The sequence below is a fragment of the Phascolarctos cinereus genome, unplaced genomic scaffold, assembly GCF_003287225.1.
Source record: "Phascolarctos cinereus isolate Bilbo 61053 unplaced genomic scaffold, phaCin_HiC Scaffold_5;HRSCAF=322, whole genome shotgun sequence".
NCBI classification, from domain to species: domain Eukaryota; kingdom Metazoa; phylum Chordata; class Mammalia; order Diprotodontia; family Phascolarctidae; genus Phascolarctos; species Phascolarctos cinereus.
Genome location: NW_027555958.1, coordinates 30,882,975 through 30,892,203, shown reverse-complemented (window position 1 = coordinate 30,892,203; position 9,229 = coordinate 30,882,975). Strand labels below are relative to the sequence as shown.

Below are 9,229 nucleotides of genomic sequence, written 5' to 3'. Positions count from 1 at the left end.
AATAACAGGTGCTCGTGCATTCCCCGCCAGCGTCCTCTCATGACGATATCCCCGCTCAGGACCGCATGTCCCCGTAGAGTCCACCCCAGCTGACCCTGACACCCCCCCCCCCCACCCCACCCGCTCTTCCTGCCCACTGGGAGCCCTCGCCTCTACCGCCCTGCTGTAGTGGACGGGCCTTGTGTGCTGCAAATTAGAAACCTGGCATCACAGAAACTAAGCAGTGAATAAACTAAATAACCCTAGCCTTTGCCTTACCTTAATACACTGCCTATCCCAAAATATCTTAAAAATCACCACCAAATAAATTAGAGGCTGTTTCACGAAGGACTCGCAGCAGGGTTCCTTAAAAATGAACAGTTCTACTACAAATTGAGTGTTTTCACAACAACTACTTTGCCGGGGGGGGGGGGGGGGCAATAAAGAGACACTCCGAGCTAAAAAAAATCATAGAAGCCACTACTACCTGAAGTAGGAGCAGAATCGAAAATAAATATTTGAATTCATAATGTAAATCAAATGGAAAAATTGAAAAAAATCAATGTGTACACATTTCATCGGGAACCTTTGCATGTTAGGAGTTAAAATAGCTGCATGATTCTGAATGTCTTTCTTTTACAAAACATTTACAGGAAACTCCATGTGAGGACACCAACAATCTGGACTCCAGAGAGCTGTGTCTATGATTTTATTAGACTTTTTTCCCCAATATACCTGTATTGGAAGATTAGGAGACAAAAAGGCACAAACTCACATTAAAGAAACAAGGTAATCTAGTTAATTCTACAAAGTGTTTTTTGTAAAAGGAACAGCACGAAGAACCAATCAAAACATGTCAGGGGTCCCAGCAGGGACAGTTAAGAACCCAGGAAGGTGCATGGGTGCCAGAGATAAAAATTATCACTGCACACCTCCCTTCCATTGAAATGCCAGAGCCCAGCACCCAGTCCTGGGGCTGTCCTACCGAGGATGGTCTTGTAGGACTGCAGTGCTGGAAATCTAATAGCAGCAGCACGTCTGGAGCCAGAGTGCATCCTCAGGCATAACACCACCCGCCCGCGCCCCCCCCCCACGCCGAACCTCCCATGATGATGATGGACCCCTCTAAAAGCTAGCTAGCAGGACTGGGTTGGAGGCCAAGGGGGATGTGGAGGCTGGGCAGAGAGGGGTGGGAGGTGGGAGTGTCTTAGAGAAGCCAACGCCAATACCCAGCAGCAGCAGCAGCACCATCATCTGGAGGGTGAGCCCTGGCCTCCCTTGATGCTCAGAACTACAAGATCAGGGCGGATCCCAAGGGATTCTCCAGCCCAGGCCTTCTGGACACTTTCACTCTGCGTTAAAATGGGGAGGGGCGGGGTGCAGACAAGGAGGAGGTAGGAAGAAAACAAAAATCTCAGGAGGATCTCAAGTTTTGTGCATTGATCTTATTTAGAAGCTGGCGAGACTGATATTTGAAGGACTTTCTCCTTTGTGTCTTTCCTGACTACAACTGTGTAAACATTCATTAGCTTTGAATGTCAGTCTTTTCCCAGAGAGGACAGATGTCTAGACTCTACCTTCCACACGAAGGCAGGAGAAGAAAACTTGTTTAAGCACAAATATGGCTAACAGCAAGAGGATGACGAGGGCAACACTGACACTTTCCCTCTGTAGTCAGCACAAAGGACCAATTGCAATGCCCCGGCTCCCTATCTGGGGGACCCATAAGGAGGAGGCTGCTGGACTTGGGTGATTACTGAGAGGCCAAGCGTCTGCAGTAGGAGGCTTGATAATGGCCAGAAGGAACTCTCTTTTGGAAACCCAGGGTCCATGCTTCACCTCAGTTGGCCTGGGGACTGCCTACCCCATGCCCCCAGAAGGGTCCCAGAGAAGGGTCCACCAGAGTCACAGGTGAAGTCCTACACTCCCTTTATTGCACTTCGAAATGAGTAAGGCAAAGCAAACTACCAGAGACCCGAGGACAAACGACCTCCTCCCCGCCAGGAACCTCGCCTCTCTCTTGGGCAGTGCGAGCACGGGACAGCAAGGGCTTAGAACACTGATGATCTGAGCAGCTCTGGAGAAATGTTGACACCCCAGCTGCTTCAGGTACATGCCCTTGGCTTGGATAAGAGTCCTCTCAGGTTCTGCTGAGGAGGAGGAGGAGGGGCCTTCAGCAGCTGGCTAATTTGAGAGTCAGGGCTCTGCCTGCAAGGCCAGGTTGGCTAGAAGCTACAGCTCCTCCCCAGGCCCACCCCAGTGGAGTATTGGATGGAAGCATCCCTCTGACCCTCTGGGATTGTCTAGAGCAGAGCTTAGCACGGCAAATGAAAGACCGGGCCTTGCAGACTGGGCCTTTTCCTAATCCCTCTCCAGCAACACTGAAGGATGAGAGGACTTCACCTTTGAGTAAAGGGGTCTTCTTGCATGCAGCATGAAAAGACTGGGACCTTCCATCCTAGCCAGTCTCAAAGCCAGGGAAGAGGGCTCCAAGAGAACATGGGATTATTGCTCAACAGAAGCACCGGCCTGACTGAGAGGCAGGGCACAGGCATAGATAGCACCCCAAGGGGTCACTTATCACAGGTGATGTTACAAGGGCCAAATAGGACAGAGCCCCTCTAGCTATAGAGACTTGATAGTGACATCACGGGCTCTGCAAACGGATGCAGACAAAGTGAGTTACAGCATGGTTTAAGAAGCTATCAGGTGTCTCCAAAGATAGGGATTCCAAGTGCTGGTGCCGAGGGCTGGGCTTGTTTTGGTTCCTAAACTCTGGTTGGCTAAGCCTTGGCTACCCTTGGTATGAAGCACCAGGATATTGAGATGCCAGAAGCAAATGTTAAGAGTCTTGAAGCTTCACTGCCATTCCAGGGATCAGGGTTGGGGTGGGGGATAGGGGGAGGGGGAGGAGAAGAAAAATCGATCAATCCACCCAATAGCTTCTTTCTCCCCAGGTTAGCACTCAAAATCATGAGGGTCTGGCCAAGACACGAGGCCTCAGTTTATCCCAGGTTTAAAACAGACAAACTTAAATCACTGAAATCACATCACAAAAGACAGCTATTTCAGCTAAAAATGTCACTTGGAAATAGGGGCCACATGGAAATGGGTCAGAACACAATGGAAAGAGGAGGGAGGAGCTGTCAATCCAGAGACCTATACGCCACACGTCTCAGAGGTGCCAGCTCCCGCACACATGTGCTTAATAATACCAAATGGTCTATTTGTTCACAATATTAAAGGGCATCTAGAGTTAGCTACGAGGGATTGGAAATCGCCTGTCGAATGGGCACAGAAAGGCTGGGTCCGAAGATGGCCTGTCACTCAGGAGGGTGGAGCTGCTGGGCCTTCCTGCTGACCACTGTCTTGCAAAACTAGGGGAAAAAAAATACAATGATTACGGGAACAGCAAGGGAAAATACAAGTACACCATAAAGCATCTTCAGTGGATGCTCCAGCTTATGGAGGAAGGGCTACCAGACTAACTTGCAGCCTTGGCCCGTGCAGGGGCCATAACTGCTACCCTACGCCATACACTTAAGATCCCAGTCTTTATACCCTGAGAAAAGCCACTTCTATGACAGCGAGGCCCAGAGAGGAAGGGGAAAGGTTTGTAGCCCCCTCTTTTAGGACCCTAGCTTTCCTAGGAGAGAAGATGGCATCTCTTGTTGATCATTTTCTAGCAGCACTGAACTGGATCATGGAACAAAGTAAGATTTTCAACAGAGAAACTTCGACTCTGAGAAAGGGGGTCTCTACCAGGGTCAGAGCCACTGCCATGGGGGAAAGCCAGAAGGCGCTTCAGGAAGAGCCACAGAACAGAACAAGGGCAGAAACTACCAAGAAATCTTTTCATAGCTCTATGGAGTCAAGTCAGATTTTTCTCATTTTATTTTTTACGAGACCTCTAATTTTATCAGTGGAGGGGGTTACTTCTTTAATGCACACTGGTACCTTCCCTTGAACTTGCAGTCTTAGGAAGTTGCCTGGGTCACTGAGAGCTTAAGTGATGTGCCCAGCCAGGATGCACCCCTCAGGCCAGTTCTCTATCCATTATTTCAGGTTCCCAACTCTAATGACAGATTACTTCCAAATGGCTAAAAGGCCTGCACTGATGGAGGGAACTACTTAGGCTGAATCCAAGGTTCGGAAACAGGAGTGAAATGACAGGCGTCAGGGCCATCACCAGAAAATGTCACCAAATGCTCCTCAAGATAATTTCCCAAGACAAAGGGTGGGAGTGGCACTGTTTGGATGCTGGAAATGGTCCAGACACCTGACACCCTTTGCTGACAGAACATCAGGGCTTTTACCTTGCTCAGGGGTAAGGGGCAATAATGACAACAGCCTAAGAATAGGCTGATGACCCCAAAGGGGTTGGGGGGATCTAGGAAAGGAGGGATGGAAGTGGTAATGGCTTCTCCACACAGAGGCAGGCTGCAATTAATGTTTCTTTTTGGTCCATCCTCTATCATGCACCGGTTACCCAGTATTTGACTATTCCTGTGTGATTCTCAGAGAAAAAAAAAGTTCCCAAATTCACAAACATTTTCAATGAAATCTAAGGCTCGGACCACCAGTTTGGCAACCATGTCACTGCTGTTTTAGGAGGGAAGTTTATCTGATTCCCCAAAGAGTTGGTAGGCCTTTGAACCTTAGCTTCCATGATGTGCAGAATGAAAACACTTGGTACGTACGGTGCTGAGGGGAAGGGATGGCATTAGTCATCTGCTGTCATTCCTTTCACAGGGTCTTTTTCTCTCATCTGGAAGAGAGAGGGACAAAAAAAAAAAAAGGGAAAAAGATTTCAGCTGTTGGTAGAAATTTGCCATAAATACCACCCCCTTCACCCTCTCCAGGCTCCTTGATAAAGGCTTAGTCATGCCAAATAGCCCAGGCTGAATGGTTTCGTGGACAAGCCGAGAAATTGGGAAGGAGATGGTGCATTTACTAAGGACATCTATCAGAGCCCCTCAGCGCCAGAGGCTCCTCTCTCCCGTTGGGCTGCTCACCAATTCTCATCCCCCAAACCATGTTTTGGGTATTCTCACAGGGTCCTAGGGGTGAAGGGAGGTCTCCAAGCTCCTGCTTTGGGAGCTCTCCTGAGTTCTGCTTAGACCCTCCAACTCGGTCACATTCACATTACTGAGCTATCTACTGCACACGTGTGCCTTTGCCCCTTCCCTCAGACAAGGCTTCTTGACTTTTTTGGGTATCCTGGACCCCTTGGGCAGACAGTCTGGTGAAGCCTATCATCCCTTCTCAGAATCATGTTTTCAAATGGACAAAATAAAATACAGAGGATTACAAAGGACACCAATTATACTGAAATACAGTTGTCAAAGTATTCTTAAAAACAAGTTTATGGGCCCCAACTTAAGCTCTGCTCTAGGACTTCCTACTTCAGGTCTCTGAAGGCACAATTTTCTCTCCCAGTTCCTTCATTTCCTTCAGTCACCGTGTGTTGGAATGAGGATTCTGGCAAGCACCATTCCGCTCCATTCGTAAGGGCTTCAGGCTCCTTATTTATAAGATGGTGGTGACAATACTTGTTATATTTACTTTACAGAGCTGTCAGGAAAGGGCTTTGTAAACCTCAAAGTGTTGCAGAACTGAGCAGTTGTTACTATTATGTCTAACTTTCCCTGAGTTTCTAGAGATCCCTCACACCACCGCAAGCTCCTTAGCATTGCTTTTAAGGCCTTTCTAAGCCAAATGCCCTCTTACAAACCCTACCCATGGTGCAAAGTCCAATTCCAATGTCCCATCTTCCCTATGACATTTCTGATTCCCTACTACATTAAGTCAGAACTGATCTTTCCATTCCTGTCCTTTGGCTACCTCCTATGCTGGTCTTTACCAGAGTTTTTGTATATTTATATATGTTTTGTATTGCCCCTCCAAACATCAGAGTGTAAACTTCATGAGGGCAAGGAGCTTGTTTTACATATCTCCATCTCTTTCTCAAGGCTTTTCACATAATGGGCTCTTTATAAATGGTCCTTCAGTGAAAGCAGGATGCTGAGAGAAGGGGCCTTTTTCTTAAAACAATTTTTTTAAAGCTAATTTTTAAAGATCAAACAAATCAGGTATGTCACACAGGAACCAGGAAACAGACCGGGATATGAACCTTTTCAGAAAACTGAGTAAGAAAAGTAATTACCCATCTCCCCCCAACTCCCCTCAACTTTCTGAATTGTAGAGGGACCCTTCTGATATCTCTGACAGCAGGATAAGACTACTGCGCTCACAGTTAAGAAGCTATACCTCCACAATTAGCAAAATTGTAACTGGCTTTTCATAAATAAATTAAAACAAGGCTTTGAATAATCACGTATTAAGCTCTGATCAAAGGCCAAAGAACCCACAAGGCCAACTCTAAGACGTCCCAAATGTTGGGAATTCATTTGAATGGCAAGTCAGTTGTAAATATTTGTTTAGCATCCACCAGGTAGCATATATAGGAAATAATTAACCCCAGAAATAGAAGATACTGTTATTTTGTAGTTGGGAAGACTGAACACATGAAGGTCAATGAACATACTACCAACTGAGTATGAGTTTCCAAAGGGAAACAGAGTCAAAGCGCTGTCGTCGTTGAGTAAAGTCAGTTAGAGAATACTTTCTGGAGGGAAGTGGATTTTGAACCAGACTGTAAGGAACATGAAACTGAGGAGATATATTAGAAAAATATCAGCCAGAGCCTCTAGTTCAGCAAAATTCAAGATTCTGAGCTATTACTAGCCAAATACCACTGACTAAAAAGCTTGGTCCAAGTCAGCTGGAGTCACAGGAACGAAAGACAAGGAACCAGTGTCATCTTCCGTGTGTGCCCATCCCTACAAACTTCTGGGCTCTGGGTCTTCCTTAGGCCGTGCTGAAAGTTTAAGTGACGTTGTTCCTAGGGCCAAGGTAGGCCAGGCACCTGTTTGCCTAACACTCAGAAGTTAGGGAGTATCAAGACAAGATCAGAAAGCATACTGGAACTCCACTGACCAGAAAGGAAAGAAATTAAACCAATAAAGGTGTTTTACAGCCCCCTTAATTCCAGCCTGGAAACTTAGGGAGGGCTTCATTGTACAGAGAAAATGCCACTTTCTAAATGCATGGGGCCCAGAACAATACAGGCTTTCATAACCTAAAGTCTAAAACAGAGGACGTACTCAACAATAAAAAGGAAGCCAGGGCAGCTAGAGGCCCCGAGGCACCAAGAAACAAGGTTATCCAAGAGAGGCAAATCTTCTTATCTCCTAATAAGAGAGAGGCTACGGGACAGACCCAACCCAAATTCACCAAAAAGGTATAGGTGAGTCCTGACACTCATCCCCAACCTGAACTGCACACCCAGGGCTCCATTACTAAAGGGTGGAGTTCAGTGCTGAGCTCTACAACCAAGAACCAACCAAAGCCTTCACGGAGAGGGACTGGAAGCGTAAACAAGATTCTGAAGTGATACAGTGGATGGAACGCTGGACTTGGAATCAGGAAGACTTGAGATAGAATCTTGCCTCAGATACTAACCAACTGTGTGACCCACTCATCTATAAAATAGGGACTATCCTAACACCTACCCACAGGGTTATTTGTAAGGCACAAGGGAGATAATGCATGCAGAGAGATTTACAATCCTTAAAGCACTATTTAAACATTAACTAGCATAGGTAGATTGGGAGAAGTAGACAAAAGACATGAAATTTAGATTAATGACAATGGAAAAGATAAGACTGAAGAGAAACTGAATGAAGATCTGGAAGTATAGGTTACTTTTGGCATTCACAGGAGATACATCATAGAGATATCCATGAATGGGGGAAATAGGCATATCTTTGCTAACAGATCATCTCTTTAATGTATCAGGAGCACTCTCCAGTATGAGATAATGCTAGAAAATTCAACAGGAGCTAGATTATGGAGGGCCTTACCAAAAAGGCAATACAGCTCAGTGCCTGACTTGGAGGCAGGAAGACCTGAGTTCAAATCCTACCTTGAATACTTGCTAGCTGTGTGACCATGGGCAAATCACTTAGCCTCAGTTTCTTCAGCTATAAAATCAAGACGATAATTTATGTGGCAGTCACATCCAGGGTTGTTGTGAAACTCAAAGGAGATGATGTGTATAAATTATTTTGCAAACTTGAAAGCCTTATGGCAGTTATGACCTTATTTTTCTCCTCTTCTTCAATGGGGCACTGACAGAAATAACCCTGGAGCAGGTCACTCTCCTATTCTTTCTATAAACGTTCTCTGAATTCTCAAGCAGAAGAGAAAATAGATGTTTTTTTGTAGCAGAGAGCATCCTTGGGATGACACTGGTCGTGAGAGGACAATGGGGAGGGTCCGCCCCTCCTCCAGTGCCAGGAGTTTACGTGGTCACATTGGGAATGGATCACAGGTGCTTCTGGACCACCACTGGCGAGTTTGGTCAGTAAAAATGGTCAGGTTTTAGCTTATAGGTTGGGTTCTCCAGGACGTTTTAAAGTCTGTATTTATAGTATGGAGATTGACCTGGCAATTCATTAAAGATATCAAGCTTTTGATAAAGAATTCTAGTTGCTAGGTATTCAGTAGGTGCTCAGTGTTTACAGAGTGAAGTCATATGTTGTAGTTCCTTCCATTTCTTTGCACAATCTGCATTGATCACCAAGTCTGGGCTCCTTACAGGGACTCGAATCTCCCTCATGATCCTGTTTCCAGAAGGGAGTCTGCATGATTCAAATTTGTCCAATACTTCTTTGCAGACGTGGTTTTGGCTGGGTTTCAGGTGCTCGTGCCCAAGGTCCATGCTGGGATCTTCATGATTTCATTGGCTCCTCCTAAAGGTAAGCCTGTTCTAGTGACAGGAGACAATCGGTGGGTGTGTACCTGATAGTAGCCTTTATGATGGCTAGGTAAAGTGGCGCTGTTGTTATCGTTATTACTTTTATTAAATCCCAGGCTAGTATCTTATTCTATAGACCATGGGGAGCCAGTAACGATTTCTAAGTAGAGAAATAACATAATGAGACTTGTGATGTCGAAGGACTATTTTGGTAGCTGTGTGGAGGATGGCTTGGGGAAGAAGGGAGAGACAAAGCCAGCAGACTAATTAAGAGGCTATTATAGTTGTCCAGCCAAGAGGTAATGAGTATCTGAACTAGGAGGGAGCCTGTGCGGGTGGGGAAAAGGAGACAGATGTGAGAAAGGTTGTAAAAATAGAAGAGACAAGAGTTGGCGACTGCCTGGATACGGGAGGTAACAGAGAGGGAAA

General features: G+C 46.1%; 1 protein-coding gene across 1 annotated transcript in view; it reads right to left on the bottom strand.

Annotated features, from left to right (window-relative positions):
- Positions 1 to 673: 673 nt before the first annotated feature.
- Positions 674 to 9,229, bottom strand: part of PITPNA (phosphatidylinositol transfer protein alpha) — a 37,761-nt gene continuing 29,205 nt past the window's right edge. Inside the window, exons 11-12 of the mRNA XM_021006958.2 lie at positions 4,680 to 4,747; positions 674 to 3,356 (exon numbers count right to left, since the gene is read on the bottom strand). Coding sequence (XP_020862617.1) covers positions 4,703 to 4,747 — 45 coding nt within the window. The 3' untranslated portion in view covers positions 674 to 3,356; positions 4,680 to 4,702. The remainder of the gene's footprint in view (positions 3,357 to 4,679; positions 4,748 to 9,229) is intronic.